Source organism: Rhagoletis pomonella, unplaced genomic scaffold, assembly GCF_013731165.1.
Source record: "Rhagoletis pomonella isolate Grant_MI unplaced genomic scaffold, Rhpom_1.0 Rhpom_scaffold_00004, whole genome shotgun sequence".
Classification (NCBI taxonomy): domain Eukaryota; kingdom Metazoa; phylum Arthropoda; class Insecta; order Diptera; family Tephritidae; genus Rhagoletis; species Rhagoletis pomonella.
This window is the reverse complement of record NW_023458558.1, coordinates 80,739,006-80,766,838: the sequence shown is the minus strand read 5'-3', so window position 1 is coordinate 80,766,838 and position 27,833 is coordinate 80,739,006. Positions and strand designations below refer to the sequence as shown.

Genomic DNA, 27,833 nt, shown 5'->3' with positions numbered 1-27,833 from the left:
GGCCACATTGAATAAATTTCTTTAATATTAATAGAAAAGCAAAGTGTTAATAAAAATTTTTTATTATATTTTTTCAGTTTAACAAAAAATACGACTAATTCTATAATTCACTTCTAAACAAAAACTTATCGAAAAGAAAATTCACTCTGTACATGCCTACATATATATTATATTTAATTAGTACTATTATTTTTAATATCGCACAAAGGGAAATGTCAGGGTACAGCCGCCGACAATTGGAGGCATTTTTTTTGCTCCTCATCTTTTGTAAGTGTCCTATTAAAGTCTTGAATTAGCTTAACCCCTCTTTCAGCCTTCAGATTTCTCACAAAACTTTTAAGTTTCAAAAATTCTTTATTTTCTGACCAGTTGTTAGGGCCTCAATCAAAAAATCATTTTTGGCCTTAAAATATTCGAAAAATTACAGGTTTTGATCCGAAAAAAAACTTTTCAAGAGAGACATCCTGAAACAGTTTTACTGCCTCCTTTCCAGAGACTTGTACCCTTGCGTGTCAAAATCTTGTTTGCCATTTTTCATTTAATTTCATTGGACACATTATGTGACAGTCAACAATGGCTAAAAGTGTACTTGCATTTATTAAACGATGGTCAAAAGAATTTAGTGACCCCTATATCACGAAAACCCTGCTTACAACATTTGTTAGACCCAGTGGCGGGTTTTTAATATTTGTCACCCCTGGGAAATTTAGAATTTGCCGCCCTTTTTCCGATAAGAAAAATATTTTGAGGTGAAAGTACCAGTTTTGGAACGATTAGCAGTAAATAAGTAATATTAAAATTTATGTTACTTACTATACTTTTGTTACAATTTGAGATGAAAAAGTGGTATTTGCCTTGAGTAAAGGTTTTCAACTTTTAAAGAAAGCCATCATCAACAAACCTTTTTTACTTGATAAGTTATAACCTCAAAAATACTAAATTAGTATTTTTAAATATTATCATATAAATCATTTAAAAAATACCTAACAGTGTTGTCCTGGTTTCTGCGTAATTGATTCTCAAATGTATTTCTTAAAATGTACAAACATGAATTCTACTTTCAGTATAGCTAACTTTAAAAAAAAAATATTTTTTTCAACCCAAATTTTGCCGCCCTAGGCACCTGCATATGTTGCCTTTACGGCAAATCCGCCACTGGTTAGACCGATTTCGGAATACGGTTCGGTGGTTTGGAATCCAAGGTATAAAATTTACTCAGATAAGATAGAATCAATTCAAAAACAATTTCTACTTTGCGATATATATTTAATACCAAGTCATAAAATCTGTATCGTTCGTTCGATTTTCAAAAATGAGGTGTCACATGAAGGGCCTCGTCCTTCGAGTGTGCAACATAGCTTTAGTTCCATGAAAGGAGTTCCCACATATTAGAAAATCGAATTCAAAATTTCTCTGCCTAAAACTACGATTCGATAAATCAGTATATCAACAAATATCGATGTCTCGATAAGTTCAAAGTACTCGATGCATTGCGCTAGTTTGATAAATTTCGTTAACTATATAAATAATGATAATTCAATAAATATCGATAAATTGATGAATTTCATTAATTGGGCGAATTTCGATAATCCCATAAATGTTTATGGCTCGGTAACTAACCATAAATTTCTACAACTAAGTTTGTGTCCATAAACTCAATAAAAGATTGATCAATTTCAATAATTTGATACGTAACGATAAAATCAGTAAGCATGGATAACTCGATGAATGTCGATAACTGTACACTTAGATGATTCAATAAATTTCGATAACTTTCGATAACTAAATTTTTTATGACTGAATTTAATTTGATTCCTATTGAAAAATTTCAACAAAATTAATAGTGACCCTAATTCATATGTATTTCTCATTATTGTTTTAATTTTCGTCATTATCTTCAATTTTGACTTCACTTTATTTCTTAATCCTTAACATTTATTTCTTTATCATCACATTTGTCTTCATTACAAAGTTTAGTTTTAATTACAAAGTAAAACAAAATGCGAAAACATCTCAAATTAAACATGTTTCCGCAACAACCATACGCAAATACGGAAATATTTAAACCACGATTTTGGCCGCAATTTTAAACCAATTTTGAAACCTCCCCCATCTACAGAAAATTACCTTTCAGATGTTGTTCTTGGTTTTGAAATCGGTTAGGTAGAATCGCCAAACGAACGGATACAAAATTTATATTAGCGTATTAATAAATATGTAGATTTATATAAGTCCCCCAGAATAAATTGTTTAAATCCCTTTTCAATAAAACATAGACCGATTTGAACGATATAACTTCGTCAAATCCAGAAATGTGTTCTCCGGTAAATAGGGGCCGTGGAACATTTCGCATACGCTACGCTATACCTATAAACATATATACGTTAGAGTCTAACGCATACTCTACGCTATACATCTATAAGTATATAAGTCCGCCTGAACAATTTTTTTAAATCCCTTTTCAATAAAACATAGACCGATTTGAAGGATATAACTTCGTCAAATCCAGAAATGTTATCTCCGATAACTAGGGGCCGTGGAACATTTCGCATACGCTACGCTATATCTGTAAATATATATACGTTATATTATACCTATACATATATATACGTTAAAGTCTAACGCATACTCTATATGTATATAAGTCCGCCAGAATACATTTTTTAAATCCCTTATGAGCCATACTTTTAGCTTTATCGTACTTCAACTAACATATATTCATCATCACTTTCTGTGTTAAAAATCTTGTTCCATTATTAATATTAGGTGGATTAAGGTAACGATAGAATTTTTAAATTAAAATTAGTCTACTATGGTAAATTCCCTTTAGGTTCTTATCCGCTTAGCTGTTTTAGTATAGCTGCAGTTTTCCGGTATAATGCTTATTGCAGAAGTACTTTTATTCAATATACATACATGCCCATATTTCATTTAACAGCATCGCGGGATCAATAAAATGATTTAATCTTTTCATTTCGAAATGGTCTAAAGACTGTAAAGTTTCAAAAAAACACAGTTTTAAATATCCGAGTGGTCTAATAGCTGAATACATATTATCCCCCTTTTACAAAAACATTTATATATACTTTATTCTAAACATATAAGCGCCTAGCATACTATACCTGCATACCAAATTTCAGTCTCGTGTGGCTTATGGGTCCGAAGTTACAGCTGATAAAAAATTTCACGCCTATGGGAGGTGCCACGCCCCCTTGTCGAATCCCATTTTTTTTTCTCCCAGGTGTCATTTCAATACTCTGTCAAAATTTCTTTCGATTCTGTCCGTCCGTTTAGGCTGCAACCTGGCACATACATACATACTTCCACAAATATATAGTAGATATATATCCTTCTCTTAGCGTAAAATAAGTTTTGGGGATATCTCGGCCACAGGGAAAACCTATCGCGTAAGTTTTAAGTCCAAATATTTCTGTTCAATTGGCTAAATTGTATTCTTAATATGAGCAAGATCGGCAAGAAAATGGAATTTTTATGAATATCCCGACCCCAGCGCCACCTAGCGATACAATTTTTAGTCGAAATATTTCCCTTTATGATGCTGACATATGTTCCAAATATGAACGAAATCGGTTTAGTTTAGTGACATTCAATGTACAGAAAACTATGAAATTGTGAAATCGTGACGTATCAGCATTCTTCATTTTTCGGCAACAACAACAAAAAGTTAAAATTTTTTTTAATAGAAAAACCTTCCACACAGAAGGTCCAAAATAGTACTTTTTACATAATTTAAATCGGTTCAGCCGTTTTGTCAGGCATCGCGGTCATACGAAAAACATTTCATTTTTATATATACAGGGTGTCCCAGAAGTAACGTGCCAAACTTTAGGGGAAGGTAGGTGGGGTGGGTGAGCTCACTGATAAACAAAAAATTTTCAGGTAAAAGTGTCACCGGTTTTGAAATATTTAAATTTTTTCGAATTTAAAAAAAAATCGTGCCTTTTCATGTGTTTTCTTTAACTGCAACTACAAACCGGGCAATACTTAGTAAATTTTTTATGTAAAATACTTCCAGATAGTTGTCTCTCCATACTCAAATGCAATATAGTTAAAATATATTAAGAAACCATCATAAAATTAGGACTATTTCTGGATTTTTAACTTTTTGATATTTTCCTCCCCAACTTTGACTATCTCGGGTGAAAAAAAATCTGCTGAGCTATAACGTTACATTACATAAAAAAATTGCTCATTTAATAAAGATTTCAGAAAGGTGCCACACTTACTGTTTTGAATAGAAAAAAAAGTTATAGCCGCTTTTGTGGGTAAAGGACTGAGACACGCTAGAATGTATTTAATAGATTTAAATTGAATTTGCTCTTGTTACCGTCAAATGACATGCTAAATAGTACAAAGGTACATTATTACCTGCTCCTGACATTATTTTGTGTTACTTACCGGAATTAGTGAAAGTGGATTTTGTGAAATTGGACCCTTCGAACATTGTGTTATTAATACTATGACAGAGAACACGCAGTATACGTCGCATGAATATGCGGATATTCACCTAATTTACGGTGAAGCTTGCTGTAATGCCAGAGCTGCTGAAAGATTCTATGCAGAGCGATACCCCAATCGTCGACATCCGGGTCGTGAAGTATTCGCCCGGACCCATAGAGAAATATATGAAGGTAAGTGATTTTTACACCTTTCTTGTTTGCTTGCTTATTAACTATCATTTTCCACTTTTTTAAGGTCGCATACCTGGAAGGCGTGGCGGCGAAACAGGACGTCCTGCAACGGTAGATGTTGAAGCTGTGTTAGAGGAAGTGGAACTAGGTCCATCGACTTCAGTGAGAATGATGGAAAGACGGACGGGAATACCAAAAACTACAGTTCACAAAGCTTTACAAGACCATCGATTTCATCCATACCACATTCAACGTGTTCAGGCTCTAAATACAAGACAGAGATTACCTGTCGAGAGTTAGATTTTACCGTGAAATGTTGCGAATGCATGAATCAGACCCCAACTTTTTTAATAAAATAATTTGGAGCGATGAATCATCATGCAAACGTGATGGTTATTTTAATTTACATAACCTTCACAGTTGGCAGATAGACAATCCTCACGAAATGAGAGAAGATCGTTCGCAGTACCGGTACAAAATAAATTTACGGTGCGGTATTTTTAATTGTCAGATATTGGGACCTGTGGAACTGCCGCCAACGCTCAACTCTCACAGTTATTTAGAGTTCCTTCAGGAACGGCTTCCAACTCTTTTGGAAGATGTACCCTTAAACCTGCGGCGAAGACTATGGCTGCAAAATGACGGGTGCCCTGCTCACTACGGGCGTGAAGGCGCTCGATCGCCAGACCTGAATCCATTAGATTTTTTCTACTGGGGCTGTCTTAAGGACAAAATTTATTCAAAAACAATTCAAAACGAAGAGCATTTGCGGGAACAAATAAATGGAGCTGCTGCTGAGATAGCCCAATTGAGTTTAAGATCTCTAAAAGCGTCTTTTCTTAAAAGGTGCCGAGCTTGTATTAGAGTAGAAGGTTGCCAATCTGAGCATATTTTATCAATAAATGAATAAATTTTTCTTCAAACAACTCATTTATATCTTATTTCCCATCCTTCACACCAAATATTGATAGATATAGCCCTTGTTATAGACTCTAGTCCGAATTCCGGTAAGTAACATAAAATAATGTCAGAAGCAAGTAATTATGTACCTTTGTACTATTTAGCATGTCATTTGACGGTAACAAGAGCAAATTCAATTTAAATCAATTAAATACATTCTAGCGTGTCTCAGTCCTTTACCCACAAAAGCGGCTATAACTTTTTTTTCTATTCAAAACAGTAAGTGTGGTACCTTTCTGAAATCTTTATTAAATGAGCAATTTTTTTATGTAATGTAAAGTTATAGCTCAGTACATTTTTTTTCACCCGAGATAGTCAAATTTGGGGAAGAAAATATCAAAAAGTTAAAAATCCAGAAATAGTCCTAATTTTATGATGGTTCCTTAATATATTTTAACTATATTGCATTTGAGTATGGAGAGGCAACTATCTGGAAGTATTTTACATAAAAAATTTAAAGAAAACACATGAAAAGGCACGATTTTTTTTAAATTCGAAAAAATGTAAATATTTCAAAAACGGTGACACTTTTACCTGAAAATTTTTTGTTTATCAGGGAGCTCACCCCCCCCACCTACCTTCCCCTAATGTTTGGCACGTTACTTCTGGGACACCCTGTATAGATTATTTTTGCACTAAGGTTCACTTTCTCACGGAACCGCCCAAGTGATAAGTGCTCTTTTTGTATAAACTATGCTAGTAAAAGAATTTAACAACAAATTAGTTAAATACTAGTGATAAATAATGTAAAAATGTATTCACGTTTGTTAACATCCCCGCCAAGTTTCATGAGAAAATTCATGACAGTTTTGCCTTAACTCCCGAAACCGATGTAATGTTATAGGAAGTAGTCGAGATATCAAACTTTATTGAGTTAAGGGATTTTAGTGTTTTTGAAATTCATTTAATTATGTATCAAATAACCGACAAACTGGAATGTATCGGGTATATTCCAAGTCCTACGACAGGCCTTCAGAAGTTTCTCAGCATCGAAACTAATATGGCTGAAATTAAAATAACCGCCGCTCAAGCAACTTCGTCAATAATTGCAACGTTCATATTCGCTGCTAACTAATATTTTAGCATACATTTTATTAACTTTGCATAAGAATTTTGCAAGTACACTTTTAATAACTTTACTTCGGGTCAATATTAACAGAAATTATACGCATACATACATAAATTAATTACATATACGCAAAAAATGCGTCTAATTTAATTTGCTTATCTCGAAATCAATTTCTATTTTTTTCCACATTGTTAAAGTTTTGAGTAAAACAGTAATTTTCCAATTAAATCCTGTAATTCCGTAACAGCATAGTTCCAACTTTTTTAACAACATAACTGAAACGATTAAACACGAAACTAAAAAGCCAGTAGTTTGGGTACGTACTCCTATCTACAAAAATTTATATAAGACATTTTCATTATTTTATTTTTTTCGTGTTAAAAACACTAAAACTTTCAGCGCTACCACAGTAAAGCAAATTTAGCCGTTGCAATCACAATTGCAATCAATTCCACTCAAACACGGACGAACATGTTGGGTATAGGCAGTACGTGGCAATTCCGCAAAACCGGCAAGTTGAATGAACGTCCAGTCCTGCTCATTCACTCATCCAACGCTGGTTAGGCGGTCGCAATTGAGCATTGAGCGTTTTGGCGGTATGTTCATTCGTGGCTGAGTGAAAAGACAATTAACGTTGCTCAAATTGTAAGCGAAAGAGGCGGCCGCTACTAGCAAAGCAATGAAAATCCAACAACAAAAACGAACACTGCTTTGGTTGCTTGCTATGTTAGTTTGTATTTCTCTGATAGCAGAGCTCGAAGCGGTGGCATTGTGTTTGCCCCGTCGGCGAATTTTGTTACTCAACGGTTTCAGTTATGATTTTCCACTCAGTATGCATTTGCTAGCTAGAAACATATGTGCATATTGCTTTGGCCAATGTTTTTAGCTCGTCGGGCAGTTGCGCTTGAATATTCCAATTGCCGTCGCTGTAACATCGCAGGCCGTGGATATAATGAGAAAAAATTTACAGGAATACAAAAATTGGATTCATTATTATAGAAGTTTGTGGGCTCGCTTTGGCGTTGTTTAATCGAGTATATTTTGCCGTGCCTGTCCATCTTTCCGGGTTCTTATCAGCGGTCTAACTGAATGCAAATGAAGCAAGAATTGAAGCTCAACGCTTATGGTGCGTTTACGTGTTAACTGTGGGCGTACATACATATGTATGTACATATAAGGCACTTAGTGCTCTCAAATTTTATTGAAATATCTGCAACTTTGGCATTGGGCGCCAGAATTTCACATTTTATTCTGTTGGAACCTAAATTCCAATTTAGAATTTCGGATGCGATTCTCAGTCGTTCACTTGCCCCACTGCCTGTATATTTTTGTGGCAAATTTTTAAATTTCAACCTCGCACTCAGGCCTACGTCAACTGCGTTCTACTCCCAGCTATACACTGCGTCGATCTGATCCGCTCCGCGCTACGTTTAGGTCTGAAGAGCTATGTTTTCTTTTGCTCCCGCATAGGTGGATGTGGTGGTGGTGAGGCACTGAAAGTTGTTTGTTTGCCTTTGCGGCGGTGGTGGTGGCGTTTTGCCTTTATTTTCCACATCATCGTTTTGTGGTGGAGCGAACACAGAGCGGCCACAACAGAGCGGCAGAGCAGCTCAACATGAGCGCAATACAGTACTAGTTTTTCGCTGTGCTCGCTCGTCGTCGTCGGCGCCGTGGCTGTTGTCGTTTTGGCTCAGGCCGTTTCAGCGCCTTAATCGTGGCAATCGTTGTTGGGAACATAGTGAACGTAATCGACGTCAGTCAAAATACAACAAACTGGTGTTTTGATGGCGCATTCGTTCGATAGCAACGGTTTGGATTGGAGTAGCAGGCGCGCGCTTTGTTTTATTATCCATTTTATCACCATTTATTGTTATTGGCATTGTGGTGTTTGAACGCTTTATACTGCGAAACTCGCTGGATGGCGGTTAATTCTGTTGTACTCGAGGTATGCGCATTCTAGTTGGTGGCAATAATAACAACAAAAATAAGAACATAAGCAATAGTGATAGCACTAACGACAACGTCAACGACAGCAGCGTTTAGAGGCAGTGACAGCGGTTGAGTTCGTTGAATATTCCCGCTATCAGATCGCTATCACAAGGCTGCGCGGCATATCACATCGCGCCGTTCAGTGCAGTGAGGTAGAGTCGAATTGGAGTATGAAGAGTCGCGGCAGTGACGAGCAAAACTCATCAAAGTTAACGCAAACGGCTGCAGTAGCAACAGCAACAGTCGACGAGTAGACAGTCAGTGAGTTAGTCAGTTGTTCAGTAATTCAGTGCTGCGGCAGTGTTCGTAACGAAATCGCGGTTTGGTGACTTGAACGCAAATAAATTTGATTATTATTATTATTGTCGCTATTACTATTATTATAACGATTATTGTGTTGATTGTGGTTCCTATTTGTAGTATTATGCTGATGACATTTTCATGGCCCGTGCTGGTCGATAGTTTTCGGTGAAAAGTGAATTTTTAAACGCGAATGATAAATTAAAAACTTGAAAAGTTCAAAGTGGACCACAAACGAAATTTAAGTTAATTTCAAAAAAATACAAAAAATCAAATCAAATCAAAAAAATAGTAGGTAATCTAAAAATAAAAATGATTTATAGCATCAACAAATTGAGAAAGGCCAACCATATAAAAACTGCGGCGTCTGTATATAAATAAACTAGTAATAAATTTTAAAATTAATTGTAAGTGATTATCCTCCAAAAAAAGTGGTGAGTTTTTCTCACAAAAGTACGAGGAAGTCCATAAACAACAATAAGCATCACACTGTTTATTTAAAGTTGAACAAGTTAATTTTGATTCAAACCTAATGATTAATCTTGACACTGCTCCAAAAAATCTTGCCCAAAATAAAATATTTTCAAACCTATTAATTGGTATTGACAACTCTAAAATTTAATTAAAGGAATTTTGTGAAAATTACAAATGGAAACGAAGTATACGAAAAATAAATCAACTAAGTCTTCTTAGTCTACTGAAAGAGAAACGTTTAAAATAAAAATAATAATAATTGCGAGTGCAAAATACATAAAAATAGTTGATAGGCAATCTATGAACCGTAATGTATTTTTAGTGTTGTGAAACCTTGTGAACTTGTGTAGAAAGCAATAGCGCAGGAGTGAAGAGAATTTGAAACGCCCTTTATTGCCAAATGAATTCGTAAAGTGTATACGCCAAACAGACCGATAACTATCATAAGAATATTCAGACATAATCTCAAAAAAAAAAGTGCCCCACTTCCCACAACTCCAACCCACTATCAGCCAGCTCATTGGATTTGTCTTTATTTTAAGACTACAACCGCCAAAATTCTTACCACCAGCAACATGAATTCTTACTTCGAGCAAGCTTCGGCGGGCTTTTACGGCCATCCGCATCAGGCCACAGGCATGGCCATGGGCACGGGTGGTCATCATGATCAGACAGCTACAGCGGCTGCGGCCGCCTATCGTGGCTTCCCGCTCTCGTTGGGCATGTCGCCTTATGCCAATCACCATTTACAGCGCACAACACAGGACTCGCCCTACGATGCGAGTATCACTGCAGCTTGCAATAAGATCTACAGTGACGGTGCCTACAAACAGGATTGTCTGAATATCAAGGCCGATTCCGTAGTCAATGGTTACAAGGATATTTGGAATACCAGCGCCAATGGTACCAGTGGTGGCGGCGGTGGTTCTGGTGGAGCTGGTGGCTCAGGTGGCGGATCCAACGGATCAAACGCTAATGGACTGAATAATGCCGCTGGCGGTATGCCAGTGCGGCCATCCGCCTGCACTCCAGACTCGCGTGTTGGCGGGTATTTAGACACCTCGGGCGGCAGCCCAGTTAGCCATCGGGGTGGCAGTGGTGGTGGTAGCGGCGGCACGGGAGTTGTTGGTGGCGGCCAAGGTGGCGGTGGTGGGGTTGGGAGCGTAGGTGGTGTTGGTGGTGGTGTGGGCGGCGTTGGCGGCGCAGGCACCGCTTGGAATGCAAATTGCACAATTTCCGGCGCCGCAGCAGCACAGAGCGCTAGCAGTTTACATCAGGCCACCAATCACACATTTTACCCCTGGATGGCTATCGCAGGTAAGTCTCCTTCAATTTGATTTGATAGATTGAAAATTTCGTACAAATATAATGAAGTGGAAACAGTCAAAAATTGTATTGATAGCGTTCCAAATCAATAGCAACAGTTAACTGTAGATTGCTGCTACTCCGATTGTCAGATTTTATAATAGGCACTCGAAACGCCTAAGGCACCAAAGATTTAACATGACTGGGAATCAATTACTTCGTCACTGTTGCTTTGTTCAACCCTTCTCTGAGTAATGAATTTGTTTTAACTGGTTACGCAACGTCTGCTGACTGCAATCAACTATGTCCATACTTACATATGTGCATACATAAATAGCATACAAGCTTTGCTTCAAGCGTGACAGGTGAAGAACGATGGTACAACCGTTTACAACTACTGTAGTATGCGCAATCCATTTGCAGAGTGATCTTTCGATTGTTCGCTTAGGAAGTTTTAGTTGTATCTATATTTAGTGGGTGCGTTGATAGCTTCTGCTGCCTAAAGAAAATTCTCTGGCCGCATGCAGGTAGCGCTTAAGCCGATATAAGAAAGAGTTGAGTTATGAATAATGTGACCAACCGTACTTCTTTCGGAAGTACAGTTCTTCTTTTTGAGCCGTTGTACTTCGTACTTCGAAGTAGAGCATCTTATTTGATTTTTTTTTCAAATTATTCGTTTTCTAAAATGTTAAATATTTTTAATTTATTCTCACAAAAAATATAAATTGTCAAAATCTTTTCGCATGTGAAACTTTTTCCCATACAAAACAAGCGATTGAAAAGAAACCTTTGGGGCGTTCAACTAACTCCGCAGCACAAACGCTGGGCCTTGCATATGATAGATCAATGCTTCGAGAAGCAAACAAAATTTACTAAGAAAGCAAGTCGCACAAATTTTTTTTTCAAATTTAATTTTTAATTTTCACCTAAAATCAGAACTGTTTTTGACACTTTAGATAAGAAAAGCAACACTCTAATACCTGTTTGATATGCCTTGGTATTACCTTTTAAGTTGAAATTTCTTTAACTGTTTCAAAAAATTTCAAAAGGTTAGTCATCTCAGTTAAGGAAGATACTCATATAGATCGTCATATAAATTATGACTTTCAATCACTTAACTTCTCTAGCTGACAAATTTCATTATAAATGGCTTACGGTTGCCAGACGTACTGATTTTATCAGTACAGTACTGATTTTTCAACTCCTGTACTGATTTTATTCATTTCTTCAATCAGTACGCCAATGTCCTGATTTTTCAAAATTTGTGCTGATTTGTACTGAATTTTCTATTCAAACAAAATACTTTAGTATTTTCTTAAGGTTTTTACACAACGTTGGAACTTCCTTAAACTGCACTGTAAAAAATAAGAAGAAAATAATTTAATTATAGTTGACATGTTTTAGATAATGTTTTGTTTGATATGCCCAAGAAATTAATACAACAAAAGGATCAATCGTTTTATGGGCATATCGCCGGGTCGTTACGTACCAGTTGCGATAATATGATGGAGCTTACATTATTTAAAAAGAAGGCTTAAATTTTTCTCGAGTGTTGATAATTATCTCGAAAATAACTTTCAGTTTAATAACAATAAATTTCAATATTCGAATGGCTTTTGCCTATAACCTACATCTCCTTTTTCTTAATTTCCTGACTGTAAAAGAGTTTTGCATACAAGCCATAGAGTTAGATACTCCTTTTAGCGAATTCTTAGTCTTTCACAGTTTTTGCGTAGTTGAAAAATTATTTAGGCCATGAGGAAATATAGATAACCTCCTTAAAACGTGGTACTTTTTTACAGTATGAGAGGATCTTAAGAATAAAGTTTGTTTCCTGGCGCAAAGAGAGAAACCGGCTTCTAATTAAAATTTTTGGAAGTGAACTTCAAATTAAAAGTAATTTTAAAATGAAATGTATAGAATTCTTTGACTATTTAAACACTGAATATGGAAATGATCTCATTATTTCTATTCAAAAATGTCATATATATAAAATAATTTGATGATGTGTACATTCATGTTAAAATGAATAACATTTTTTTATTTTATGAACTAGTAGTGAACCCGTATGGCGTTTTTATTTAAATTTTTTTTTATAAAAAAAAGTTTTTTTTCCTTTTAAATGTTTTTTCTCAGATTTATACATACGAAGTATACAAATAACATATCAAAAGAAAGCGGGTTTAATCACGTTTACGACGATATTAATTTTTTCAAATCAGTTCAAACTTGTTTGAAATATAAGGTTTTTAATTTTTCGAAGACCCGACCTTTGACCCCTTATAGCACTTGTAACATAGAAAAAGTTATATATCGTTTAAATAAGAGAAATGGGCGCACCACGACTATGTTTTTAATTTTTTAGTAGTTCACATACAGTAATTAAAAATAATTTTTTACCAAAGGTCCAATTTCGAACTTCGAACGGGGAAATTACTTTTTTAACTAGGACCCAATCTTTTAAAAAAGTTGGTTTGGTCCAATACCCAGAAAAAAGCTGATTTTGTCGTACAGTGCTATCCAAAAAGACACAAATATAAAATAATTTATTGGCTCCTGTGTATGATGTGTATGAATAACACTTTTATTTTTTATGAACTATATTTTATTTATGTACCAAAATATTGTTAAAAACAAGAACTCAGGCGTTTTAAATTATTTTCTGTTACTTACATTCATAATTTTGCTTTGAATAAAAATGTACTGAAAAGTACTGATTTTTTTAGCATGAAAAAGTCTAATGTACTGATTTCGCGCATGTAAAATCTGGCAACCCTAAAATGGCTACTCAATAAAGAAAAATTAAAAGGTGTTAGGGAGTTTAAAAATTCTGTGGCGAATCTTACTTGCTCGTGTGGATATTCAGAAACGACAGTATCGATGCCATTGTGAATATTTTCTTATCGGGACATATTAACCTTATTAACTATCGTACAGTGCTTATTTTTTGGACACGAAATTGCTCAATCCTTCAAATGGTTTTGATTACTTACACCAGGCTTAGGTTGAACGACCCGGTCGACTAAATTTACATTTCGCAAAATAGACTCTTACTGAACTTATCTTAATTTTTGAGTCTGGGGAGAGGTCTCGATCTTCTCTAACCCACAAAAGAAGTTTGAAATAATCTCACATTTATTTAAAACAGTTCGTTGTCAATGATTTTTTAAGTTTCCCAGCATTTTAAAACCATATCCATATGTAAAATTTAAAACAAAAAAATTGAATTGTTCAAAAATATTGTTCCCAGCATACCATAAGGGGCTTTACGGTTTTTCAAAATGTTCTTAATTTTTTTTATAATTGATAAGGATTAGAGTATTTTCATCATGATTTACATACTATTCAGTAAAACACATAAAAACAGAATGTCCTGAATTAAATCGAAAAATATTTTTTATCTTGTTTAAAATACGTTCCTTTTAGGTTTGGAACCACTTTCCGCCCGCTCTATGGAACTCTTTTCAAATCCATCATATTTTCTTTTAAATATATCCGAAAAGTTCTAAAGTTAGAAAAAAGAAATTTTTATGCATTATTGTTTACCTCTAAATTCATTTGAAACTGCCATAACGTCAACAGGTTTTTTGAGGTGTTCCTCTTCAGGAATATTCGGAAACGACGATCAGTTTATTTTTGTTTGAAAATTTCTTTTTCAATTCACGATAAAAAAAAAACTTGGACTCCCTTCTCACTCCATATTCGGAGCGCTCCGAAAGCACTCATTCGAGGTGTTGCTGCGGGCGTCCTTTTTTACTCCATATTCAGAGCGCTCCGCAGTTGCTGCCTATTGAAATGAACGTAGCAATGCTTTGTTCAATGTAAAACTTAAACATTTTTTCCATGCAAGTATTCAAAAAAGTGGTCTAATGATTTCAAATCTGAAATGTTCGTGCGAAGTTTCAGATCGGGCACTTTAATTTGATACATGACTTATCTCTGTACGATTAGTAGATCGTTGGGAATAAGCGCCTTATCTTACAATAATAAATTGTATAGATTTTTAATTAATGAATGAAAATATACATAGCGACCTTGGTATACCGATGGTTAAATCTGTAATCGACAGCAGCAGAGAAAAATACAAAATAAAACTGCGTAACCACCCAAATCCACTGGCAAGTGGCCTGTGCAGCACAACAAATATAACAAATAGATCTGCGAAGAAGAGATCTACCAGCCTTTAATTGAGCGACGTTAAACCAACAGGGCTTAACCCCAGGGTTTGAGCTACATTATTGTAAAATTAGATGTAAGATTTTTAAACTTGTTGTTAGGCTAATAGATGTAAAATAAGCAGATCCAACAAATAAATGCAAGTATAATTAAAAAAAAAAAATTTTAATTAATAAAATTTATTTGTCACACTGTTTGTTATACACTGTCACTTTTTTTGTATACTCTGATTTTACAATTTTCTCATTACTTTCATACTATTTTTGGTTTTCAGTTTCTGTACTTCTTTGAGCTATGAAATAGTTGGTCACATTAGTTATGAATGGCCTCCTGTTCTGTATTTGAAGCTGCACTCCTGAATCTAGCAGGCATGATTCTCCGATGAATTAAAAAGAACTTATTAATAAATACGCAATCGTCTGAACGAGAAAATATAAGCTTTCACTTTTGCATTATTCGCCTATTCTAGTCATGGGATCTTGTATTTTTCAATCATTTATTATATCATTTATAATTACTAGTAGAAACGTCGCAAAAGTCATCATTATTTATTATTATCTTCAAAGCCGTTTTATAGATTTTTTTATTTTTTTTTGGATTATGACACTCTTGCAGCAAATGTGTGATATTTACTGTATATGCGGTTCGTGAAAAACTCAATGCTGAAATGTATAAAAAATTTATGTTGGAATGTTTTAAAATCAATATTGGCTCGTCCTAGTGAATTGCAGTATTCTCCAAGACTATATTTCGTGAACTAAAAATTTTTCGTTTTTTTTTTGATGAACAGGAAAATATATTATTTTTTTTATAATTGAAAAAATTAAAACTGTTCTCGGTTTGTCGTAAACATTAAGAAATACACATTCATCAGATAAGAAAAAATATATATTTTTTATTGAAGATGCTATAATTTAATATAGTAGAATAATTACAAATTTCAATAAATACTGTAATAAACTACTACAACGTAGTAGGTATTCAATTCTGTGTATGAGCCGATATAAACTTAACAAAAACCAAGTAAAAAGTCTAAGTTCGGGCGTAGCCGAACATTAAATACATGGCGCAAGCAATGATGCCAGACATTCTCTGTTAAATTACCCACGAAAATGGGGAAATAATCCCTCAATTACGTACATCTTAAAAATTTATCCCACAAAATGCCCAAAGAATTGAAAGCATTTATTTCAGTAGCAAAAAAGTAACAATCATGTTACCTTAATATACATAAACATATAATATTCTAAACGAATTTAACAACATCCACTACATTCATAAATTAGCTTCAGTGTTTATTAAAATCCAAGATTTTGAAAAAAAATGTTTTTTGTGTTTTTATGGTTGAATACTTACTGGCAATTCCTAAAACTATCACTTTTACAAATTATTTGCATTGCGTGAGCGGATGTGATTTTTGGTGACCTTAATGTTGAAGCACTTGACTTTTTTGATTCAAAAGCAACCGTTATTTTATAAACATATGTACATACACTATTTAACATTTCCTCAAATAATTTGTTCCGCTTTTTACATTTAACACCAGCTACAATTGAAAAGACTCTTTCTTAATCAGCTCTTCAATTGGTTAAAGGGAGAAAAATTTCAAAATTGTCTTTATAATAACTTTACATTTATATTATTTTATACATAATTTTACTCCACATCACATCTTCAGAACGGTTAATTACGTAAGAGTGTCGATTATTCTTGAATATTAATTAATTATGCATCGAAATCCCTTTTTAATTTGAAATGTCCCTTTTAATTTTGCTGCAAAATATCCCTCAAATGTGGAAATTAATTACCCACAATCTGGCATCACCGGGCGTAAGTATTTAATATGGCTTTTTCACATTTTCAAAATGACCACTACATGGTAACCAATATAATATTTTTAGTAGTTTTTTACGATTCAGAAACCTCATATTTATTTGATCCAAATCATGATCAAGTATGGGAATACGTGTGAATCCCGCCATGTACAGGATTTGTAAGGTGCCTGAAATATCAGAAAATATCATATATAGAAAGTGCTAATTGATCACAAAATAATGATAGACTAATGATTTTGTTGAGTTTGTTAACCGATTTTTTATATAAGTATAAAACAAATTAAATTAATTATAGAGACGAATATTTTTTGATATCTCCGCTAGAAACTGCCCCTTCGTTATAGGCTTTTATACGCTAAAGTAACCATACATGGAAAACTCTCAATTGATTCCATGCTTTTAAATTAATACAATTTATATACAGGGCGCCCGTGCATTTTCAAGTCCTGGGCCCGGAGTTTTCTCTCGATGGCCCTGAGTATATGGTCCTGCCCTAGGACATCGCAATGTTAATTAGGCCATATTTTTTGTATGCATTTCGGTTAATTTTGGAGTAAGCACTCCTTGGCCCTTACACACGCTATACTTGCCTTGGCAACAGCGTGAAAGTGGATTTCGGTCGCAGCGAAGCGGGACGGGTTATTTTTTTTCTAGTTCATATGTATAATATGTAAATATTTGGATGCTTCACCAAAAAAAGGTTGCGGTTTCTCCGCCGGAGTTATAAGATTTATTATAGTTTAAAGTTTCCGCCAAAATATTTCGGAAAAATAAGAAGATTTGAGTGAGCTGTACTGATTTGATAAAACCTCAAAAAATCTCATTATTTTGATTACGTTGATAAAATTTTTAAACGTTTTTATGCATACCTTTTAAGCGTAAGCTCTTCCATCACCTGAGGTGATTTTTTTTTAAAACTTTTATTAAGGCTCATTTTATTTATAAAAACCCCCATTTATTCGGAATAATATTGACACTTCCGAGATTATTGAGGATTTCGCCGTATATAAGCCAAAGAAAAATGATTTTTAGTTCCAAAAATAAATAACGTTTTGTAGCTAGCTTTTTCTTATTATGCAATTTTGGAAATACAAGCATGTGTCGACTCCATCGATAAGTATCGGACCAATTATAAAACAAATTATTTTTCTTTACGTTCCTAAAGAATCTTCTAAATAAAATCGGAGTGTAAAAACGGTTTTTAGTTATACAATAGAGTTTCAGCGCAAAACGGAGACTTTCAAAAATCATGGCAAATAGTAAATGTAATATTTGAAAATGCATTAGGCGTTGAGAAAAATGTGTGCTCCTCATTGGAAGTAAACTGTAACAATTTGAATTTGAATTTGATTTTTGTCACTCGTTATTATCAAAAAGGTAATAATTTAAGTTCCTTTCCATTTTGCGCTTTCAGCAATTACTAAATTGTTCTTATTTGTTTATATACATATTTATTACACACTAAATATAAAAAATAAGAACTTTTACAGCTGCGTGCCTTTGAAAATATAACAAATATTGTCTGAATAGGTCTTTGCGTGAATGGCTTCAAATTTCTAATTTTTTTGATAGCACACTGACAGACTAAAACATAAGAGGTTGGCATTAAGCGTGATAGTTAGATAACATTCTTAAAAAAATTCTTTTAAAATCCTAAATACATAAAATAATTTTTGTCTAAAATACGGCCATGAATATATAGGTGTGTATGTAAAGGACTTTCAGATCTTTGCGCAGTGCGGTTAACGGATTTTTAAATATATACTAAAAAATGATGTGTTCAATGGATCTTAAGCGAAAATTAAGTTTTCATACATTTTTTTTGGAAACTGGGCGTCGCCCGCCACTTATGTTAAATATTTGTATGTCGAAACCCACTTCTCCAAACTGTACCAAATTTGATATACACATTGCGCCTGACCTTCTTAAATACTGTCTTGGATTTTTTATTAAATCGGATAAAAGCCACGCCCTCTAGAAATTTCGCTAACATTAAGTTTTCAAAAATTATCGTTTTTTACTCATAACTCTTTAAGCATTTGAAGAAATGAATCACACCATAATTTAATGTTTCCTCAATGGATTTAAAACAATTTGATGTATAATTTAATTTTGTGCGTTCAATTTAAAAATTTACGATTTTTTAGCGTTGAATCGCACGGTTCCGGAGATTTGCCCATATGGCAGCGAGGAAACGACAGTTTTCAAAAAAGGATCTCTATTCAAATATAAGATTTGTTCATTTATTGTAGATAATGTACAAAGAATCTCCTGTCATCACACAAACAGTCAGAGCATACTCTACTTGGCAACACGTCTCTGTTGTCAGGAACAAGTTTGAAAAATTAGACGACTTCGTTTATTTGGGTACGAGCATTAACACCAATAATAATGTCAGCCTTGAAATCCAACGGAGAATCACTCTTGCTAACAAGTGCTATGTACTTTGGACTGAGTAGGCAATTGAGAAGTAAAAAAGTCGTACAAAGATCACACTCTATAACTCACTCATCATGCTTGTGCTGGTGTATGGCGCGGAGGTATGGACAATGAAAACATCTGATGAAGCGGCTCTTGGAGTTTTGGAAAGAACGATTCTGCGAAAGGTTTGGGGGCCTTTACGCGTTGGCGATGGCGAATGCCGCAGACGATTTAACAAAGAGCTGTATAAGCTTTACAATGATTTAGACATAGTGCAGCGAATTAAAATTCAGCGGCTCCGCTGGCTTGGCCATGTCGTTCGAATGGACAGAAACGCTCCTGCTCGGAAAGTATTTAACGCGGGCCGCGATGCTGGTAACATAGGAATAGGATGGCCTCCTCTGCGTTGGAAAGACCAGGTGTAGAAGGACGCGGCTTCACTTGGCATTTCAAATCGGCGTCAGTTGGCACAGAAGAGATTTGACTGGCGTGCTGTTTTCGGCCAAAATCGCTTAGGCCAATAAAGAAGAACAATAAATGTACAAAATTTTAATTAACCGCAATAAAATTAAATTTATTAACCGACTTCAAAAAAAGGAGGAGGTTATCAATTTGTCGGAATATTTTTTTATTTTTTTTATGTATGTTACCGCATAACTTTTGGCCGCGTCACCCGATTTTGTGTAGTATCTCAGAAGTGGTCCCATACTAATCTGGTTTAGATCCGATCATTGGATCTTGAAAAAATAACGGTACTCCTGAATTATTATATGAGACTTGAAGTCGGCTTTGTTTTTTGCTTAAAAATTACTTGTTTTATTATTAACCATTTTCTCGTGTGATTTACTTATTTCCGGATTTCCGAGCATCCAATTATCCGAGGTGGCTTTGGTCCTGACTCCATTGTATCTCGACTTCAGCGCCTCCCTATGCAAAATGCATAATTTGTTAGATTAAAATAAACACTGGATATATTTTTAATATATATTATATTCGTACGTAAATTTTAAATGGTAACTTGATTTCAAAGTATGTGTATAAATCATACTTCGATTTGTGATATGAATTTAAATATTTGATAATTATAATTACATATTCAAATTAAAGATTGATGATTTTTAACCGTTCAGAGACAAACAAAGAGAAATTTATTTTTTGAAGTTAATAAATTCAGCTTAGCCAATGAGCTATATATGTATCCTCAAGCTTTGAATGCATTTATACATATATCTTGCACATTTTTTTGTTTTCAAATAAATCATTTAAAGAATAGCTCTGCTGGAATGATTATAACTTAAATTCAAATTTGTACATATTTATAAATATTAATGCATTAATTTGAAGGTACATATGTATATTTATAACAGCCACATATGCATGTATCTTCTTATGTATATTGTACATACTATGAGTATATGAATTTGTATAATTGTCAAATTTAGATTGGCCACGAAAACTCACTAGAACAAAGTACAAGTATTTAAGTGATTTCATTTTGGAAGAATAATTTTGCTTCGGACAGTACATTACGCACTGTGCTGCGAATTAAACACAACACTTTATTACTTTGTCTATATTTGAAACATGCTTTATAACAAAAGACATTAAAAACAAAATTTTCACACCTTTTACGGAGTCGACCAAATTCCTTTCCTTTGTTTTCCCTTTGGCGCGTTGACATTTTATTCTGCTCTTTAATTTTTTTATTTTTAAATTTTGGCTGAGCCATTTTCATTTTCCCAGTTGCAACGATCATTTGCAGTTACTATATATGTACATATATATGTACATATGTTCGTAGTACATGTATAAATTAAGAATTGTGTTCCGATGTGATCTGTAGATACGTGCATATGCATGTTGTTGTATATTTTTTAGTCAGATGCACAGAGGGCGCGCAGTGGGAATTGTCATAAAAACGCTCAGAGTTGAACCGTAATTTGTCCAAAAGGTAGCAGCTAATGTGTCACCAACGGCAAATACCAGCAAAAGAAAATGTCACACTTTTAGCGGCAACAGTGCTGCAGAATTACACACTCAACACCCAAATAAAAACAATGTCAGCAATAAAGTGGAAAAATTATGACAACAACAGCAACGAGCACAAGTTTAGCTGCACCGATGATACTCCGCCAGGCTACCGATCAAGTGGCCAACAATACAACATCATCACAGACCCATGCGGTAGCATCGAGGTGTTCCTCTTTAGAGTGGAGCAAATTTATCACGCTGTGCAAAGCGTTTAGTTGTAGTGCCGCAGTAGCATGCAACTCAGCTCCAGTAAAACATCTTTGCGACTTATTACTCTTAACTGCACCGTTTTATGTAATTATTGCCAACCCTTCCGCATTTTGCCACGCAGCAACATAGCGCAAACGACCATGTTAAACGTGGCACAAAGTATTAGGATCTGTGGCCTGCTGGAAAGGATGCATAAACTTCTACCAACAAATCCTTGACACTGCAAAATGTTGCAATAATATTACATTTATTGCAACGTAGCAGGTGACTGAGATGTGTTTAAAAACTGTTCAACTAATGAGACTTCTAAAATTTAATATATGGTCAATATGAGTATTTTAAAGAAAGAGGTATAGTAGATACAAATAACTTTATTAAATTCAAAAAGTGATGACAGCGGGCATTTTTAGGATTTGGTCCCTGAACCCTTCAACTTTTTTGTTGTTAAAAAGAAAACGGTATTTTCGTATGTGATGCACTCATCTCTACTTTACCTTATTATTTTTTATCCGGTTTTAGAAATCAAATGTGTTTTGGAAAGACCTTTAAAATTACATACTGTACATATACATACCCTGCACGGAGTGACGTTAGCTTATACCTAACTTTAGTCTGTTTACGCGAACACTAGTGCTAACTATTAACTGAATATTTCATTTGAAAAAAGCTAACTACTTTTGTGGGGGGTCCGGCGAGTGAGGATTAATGTACAAAATATTCATGATGTACAGTGGTCGAAAAAATTATAGCCGCACGACATATTGACAAGTATTAACATATAACTTTTTCTTGTTATTTAATTTTTGTAATTTGCTTATAAAAATAATAATTCTTTAACAAAACCCATATACATCCATGTTTAAAATTTTGTACAATATTAAATTTCTTAAAATTTTCGAGGTTTTTAATTAGACTTCTTCGAAATATTTTGAGTATGCAATTTTGTAGTCCATTGAATTCTAGTGGAATAAATAATTAACTTTTATATGGAAAAAATCCGTATCATCTTCGACAAAAGAAATTCTAAAAAATCAAGCTATTTGAAACGTGTACTTTATTCTATTCAATGGACTAAAAAACTGCATATCTACTCAAAATCTTTTTAAGAAATCTAAATCAAAAGCTCAAAATTTTTGTTGAATATATATTTTTTTTAATATTACACAAAATTGGAACTTAAACTATATTTTTATAAACCAAAAAATTAAATTAAACTAAATAACAAAAAAATAATATGTTAAAACTTGCCAACATATCGCACACGATCTTGAAAAGGGACACAACTCAAAATTTGGATTTGTTGAAATTATGCAATAAAAATTTACACAGAGGTTTCATTAACCTTTAAGCAAAAGCTGGAACAAATTTTTGTTATAAGTTGTTGGAAAAACCAAAGGTACAGTCTCCTTTGCCCATGTTAATCATTTGTGTTTCGAAAAAGTTTTTCGCATTTTCTGACGAACGTGTCATTTTGAGGTGTTTCACTTTTGAAGAGCGTGTGGGACCACTGTGCTAAACTGAAATATATCGTACAATTGCATCCAAAATTGTCGGAAGGGGTACCAATTGACGCAATTCGATCCTCATAATCATATTCCGATGGCGGAAGTCGATTCGACTAACAAAAATCGTGTGTCGCTACGTACCTCTCTATGAAGTAATTTACCTTTTTGTTTCTTATACGTAACAGAGAAGAGAATATGTATTTAATATTTTGTTAATGTGTTTTAAAAAATATAAAGAATTAAAGATCACAAAATGTATTGTCCTTTTTAACAGTTTTATGTTTGTTATTTAAATACAAAGTTGGTGTTAGTCGTTTTGACTAATAAGCCCGCAGACAGCGTCAAAAGAGCGAAGCACTTCCAGGGTGGAAGTTATTCACAGAAAACCTTTATAGGGTATAGATCCTTTGTAAGAGAAATTACTCGGTCCAAAACATACTAAATCACCAGTTTTTACCTTCAAAACACCAGTAAGATATATTACTAAACTAAATTATTCAAAGAGTACCATGATTTTACAATAAAAGTTTATTTTGTTATTAAATGAGTGTTTGCGAATTGAAACGAGAATATGCAAAATGGTGTACCGTGTTATCTCTCCAATGACATATATTTGGTAGCAGTGCTGTCATTTGCTAATTTTGGAGTGAAATATTTCCGAGTGATTTGGGAGGAAAAGTGAGGTTATTATCGTTCTGACTATTTTGAATCACAATTATGACCGTGGAGCTATTCGATTTAATTTATTTATTAGCTGATTGTTTAATCGATAATTTTTTATATCAAAGTATTTCAATAAACAAGCACATGCACCGATTCCAAATATTTAATAGGCGTCCTTTTTAGCAGTATTTTGCGAAATTGAAAACATGAATTGGTTTCCTATGTTTTTTGGTATGTGGCTAATGGCCATATGCGCCGGAGCTATTTGAGAAGCCGGCGTCGCCGCCGCCGCTGATTATTTCTAATCCGCAATACCTATCGGCGTAAACCTCTAGTTCGAATTCCGTCAGACATAACATAAAAATTATAATATAAAATTTCGAACTTCATTTTATTTGTCCTGAATTCGAAAAAGAATTTGTGCAGTGCAGAAAAAAAAATGTATTCAAAGTAGTTTTTTTTCAATTCAATTTGAGGATTTTTATATAGCAACTTGTAAAGGAAACAAACTCCAGATTGCGTCTGCATGACTGCTGCACGACTTTATAACTCAATTTAAGTTGGTTTTGTCATAGCTTATTAAAAGTGAGGTATTTACCGAGAAACAAATTGGGTTTTTTAAGGTTTACATGATGAAAACAAACAATCCAAGTCAAACAATAGATATAAGTATGTTTACATACATACATATATAAGTATGTATGTATACCTTATATCTATTGTTTGACTTGGATTGTTTGTTTTCTGAAACATATATAAGTATGTATGTATACATACTTATATCTATTGTTTGACTTGGATTGTTTGTTTTCATCGTGTAAACCTAAAAAAACCCAATTTTTTTATCTTTTCATATTTGGTCATTCTTTTTTTGCAAAAACTTCAATGAAACATGTTCTAAAAGTACATTTTTTAATGAAAAATTGTTGCTCTATTCACGGATATCGGATACAAATGGTTGAAGTTATGCAGGATTTCTTAAACATGACCTTGTGTTTGTATTTATTGTATGTATTACGATGTAAACTTAGCAACACATTGGCTTATCAAAAAGTTTTGGAAATTTAGCGCGGCAACGGCTCTTATATCAAATAAATATGTGTATCTCGTAAATCACTTCACTAATAATTTGATACACACATTGCGCATTTCAAGATCGTGCTTAAGGTCGAACACTGTGAATACTAAACTTTCTACAGATTAGTGCTGTGGGCGGTGCCATGCCCAATTTTCAAAAAATTTTGTGAATTGTTAGGAGGGTTCAGAAATTATAAGAAGTTTTTTTCATGTTGTATTCCTACAAATCGGCTGCTGTGGTGTAGTGGTTAGCAGTGGGCGCTACCATTTCGCAGGGCCTGGCTCAGTTTCCGACCAACATCAGAAAAAAAAAAACATTTTTTTAATAGCGGTCTAATAGCAATCGCCTTTGTGTGACAACATCAAGGCGCACACCACAAATGGGAGGAGAACACGATCACTAACATATTATGCAAGTCCGAATCTAATATCTATATATTAATACGCTAACGAATTCCCATACAAATGTATTCCTCCCGAATGCTTCTATGTTGATTGTTTTTCCGGTGAGTGGCGCATTATCGAATTATTTATCCCAATACATTTTACTTATTCAAATTCTAAACACACGTTAACAGCATTAGGATAAATATACCTGCAAAAAATTGGGCCAATAGATGGCTCCAGTGTCGACGTTTTTAAATTTTTGTATGAACCTATTCTTTCTTCTGTTCCTACGATTATAAAATTATTTAACAGAATCAATTTATACCACTCCACCTAACAATAGGTGTGTATAGTAACAACAAGTAAGTTTTAGCAAAAAACAAAACCAACTTCAATTTTCATATAAAAATATAGATATATATATATATATATATTTCATGATCCAATGATCGGATCAAAACCAGAATTATCGAAATCGGTTGACGTGGTCAAAAGTTATGCGGTAACATACATTAAAAAAAATATATAAAAACTAAAAAAAAAAAATATTCCGACGAACTGATAACTTCCTCCTTTTTTGTAAGTCGGTTAAAAAGTCAGTACTATAACCCAAAAAATTTACAAGAGAGCACTGAATCGAGAGCGTCATAACACGGGAGAGCTGCAAATTCTTGCTAGTGAAATTTTTACTAGCAGAAATTAGCTAACAGAAGAAGAACAAGAACAAATGCCAAAAGCCGCCATTTTCCGGTTTTTTTGTTGCACTGTGTTTTTAGTATAGCATCTCTGATTGTGATTGGCTTTGACAGTAAGTACATATATAATACGTGCATACCTAGATCAAAGTACGAATATTTGTAGTGATAACTTTGAAATATTATTGATAACGCCATTGAGCGCACAGATTTTGCTCCTGAAAATCGTTCACGATTTATGACATTTTTATGGGCAATAAATATTATTTAAATTATCATAAAATTGATTACAACAGTATTTAAAAGGGATTCATTTATTATCACTTTACAAAATTTGATGAAATGAACACCCAATAAACACTCGGCTTGGTTAACAATTCGAAAATGATTGGAAAACCAATCTTTTTTTCGAGTCTCACCTTCGATAACGAATGTGAAATAGGTTAGTATTCGATTCGAGAACTAGGCCATTCTCCAGCAAAACGGAACCTTCGTTATCGAATGTATCGAATTTGAATTTTAATGAGAGAGAGTGATTTTTTTATATTGTCCTTCAAGAATGAGCCGGATTTCCCTTTCTCTCTTGTTACTATGGTTTCCATTTTTTTCGAACCCATCTTGGAAAACTAAAGTTGGTTATGAGTTGGTTCTCTGTTCGATATTCATATTGGATATCGCCAATATGTTTATTGGGCATACATACATATGTACCTGTTAGAATACTAGTTGTATGTATTTTTTTTTTACAAAATACAATGGAAACTTTTTATGTAGAAATTAGTGTGTGTAGAGATATTAGTACATATTTATATCTATTACAGTAACTAATTCAGCAAGAAAAATTGTATAGATTTTCTTTAATTGTACGAGGAACCAATTATCTGTTGGCCGCTTTATTGAATAGTTTATTCCATTAGAGAAATCCTATTTAGTTAATTAAATTAAATAAACACATAGAATAGGTTTGATTTCAAATAGATTTATATACCAGTATGTGTATATACATTTACGCTTTCATAACATATTGATAGTAATAAATAAATAACAAGTTGTAGCATAAATTGTATTGAAATAAGTTATTGAAAGTGCAAAAGGTTGTCAACATCACATAAAAATAAGGAACTATGTATATCTATTTTATTTTATTTATTGATTCATTGGATTCGTTAGCTCATTGACTACATCTTTTATTTCATAATACAAAGAAGAATAGAGGTATTCACATCCTGCTTCATTAGTTGACAGCTCTTTGACAGCTTGCGTATGTTTAGTTATTGTAAATCCAATGAAACCAACGAAACAAAAAGAAAATATACGTAAAACTGACAACTAGCGACGCAACGAGATGGGTGTAAAGACCTCTGATATTAAAACCAAATTTGAAATTTGAAAATATATTATTGCAAATATAAAATTAGGAATTTTTTTAATCGCCTTGTTATGCAATTAATCTAGAAAAAGAACTCAAACTAATTTTTTGTTTAATAAATTTCATCCCCAAAGTGGAGCGCTAAAGGCCATGCTAGTTAAAACTTTTGCTTCGCATTGCGGGACAAATTTGCTTTGACATCTGAGATAAAATGTGCGAAAATATATGTAAATTTGCATACATTAGGAGAGGAAACTGGTTACCTCTCTTTAATGCGTATATTAAAAAAAAAAATTAGAGCAAATTTTAAACATTTTATGTGTAAACTGTGAATTGTGAACACCGCACATGTGATAAGTAAAAGTAAACAAGCAGTGTTTAATTTAATGAACACGGTGTGTAAATTTGCATTCATTAAATGAGAAAACTGGTTACCTATCTTAATATGCGCAAATTTGAACAAAATTTTTTTAGAGTGTACTTAAACACATGTATTTCGCTTGTTGTAAAAAGGTGAATTGTCCAATACTTTCGTGTTTGAAACCATTTACTAATGCAGATTCATTTCGACTACATTTCTCCGTAAGCATAAGCAAGCTTCTCTTTGGAAAAAGATATGTATGAAAATATAGAAGCACCTAGTGTGTAAAAGATAAGCGCTTATTATGTAAATATAAGCATCTAGTGTCTAAAATTTTTAACATCTATTGCGTAA

General features: G+C 33.7%; 1 protein-coding gene across 1 annotated transcript in view; it reads left to right on the top strand.

Annotated features, from left to right (window-relative positions):
* Positions 1–8,447: 8,447 nt before the first annotated feature.
* The window catches only part of LOC118738350 (homeotic protein ultrabithorax-like), a 78,822-nt gene continuing 59,436 nt past the window's right edge, over positions 8,448–27,833 (top strand). The window contains exon 1 of the mRNA XM_036469271.1: positions 8,448–10,761. Within this exon, the coding sequence (XP_036325164.1) occupies positions 10,020–10,761 (742 nt within the window). The 5' untranslated portion in view covers positions 8,448–10,019. The remainder of the gene's footprint in view (positions 10,762–27,833) is intronic.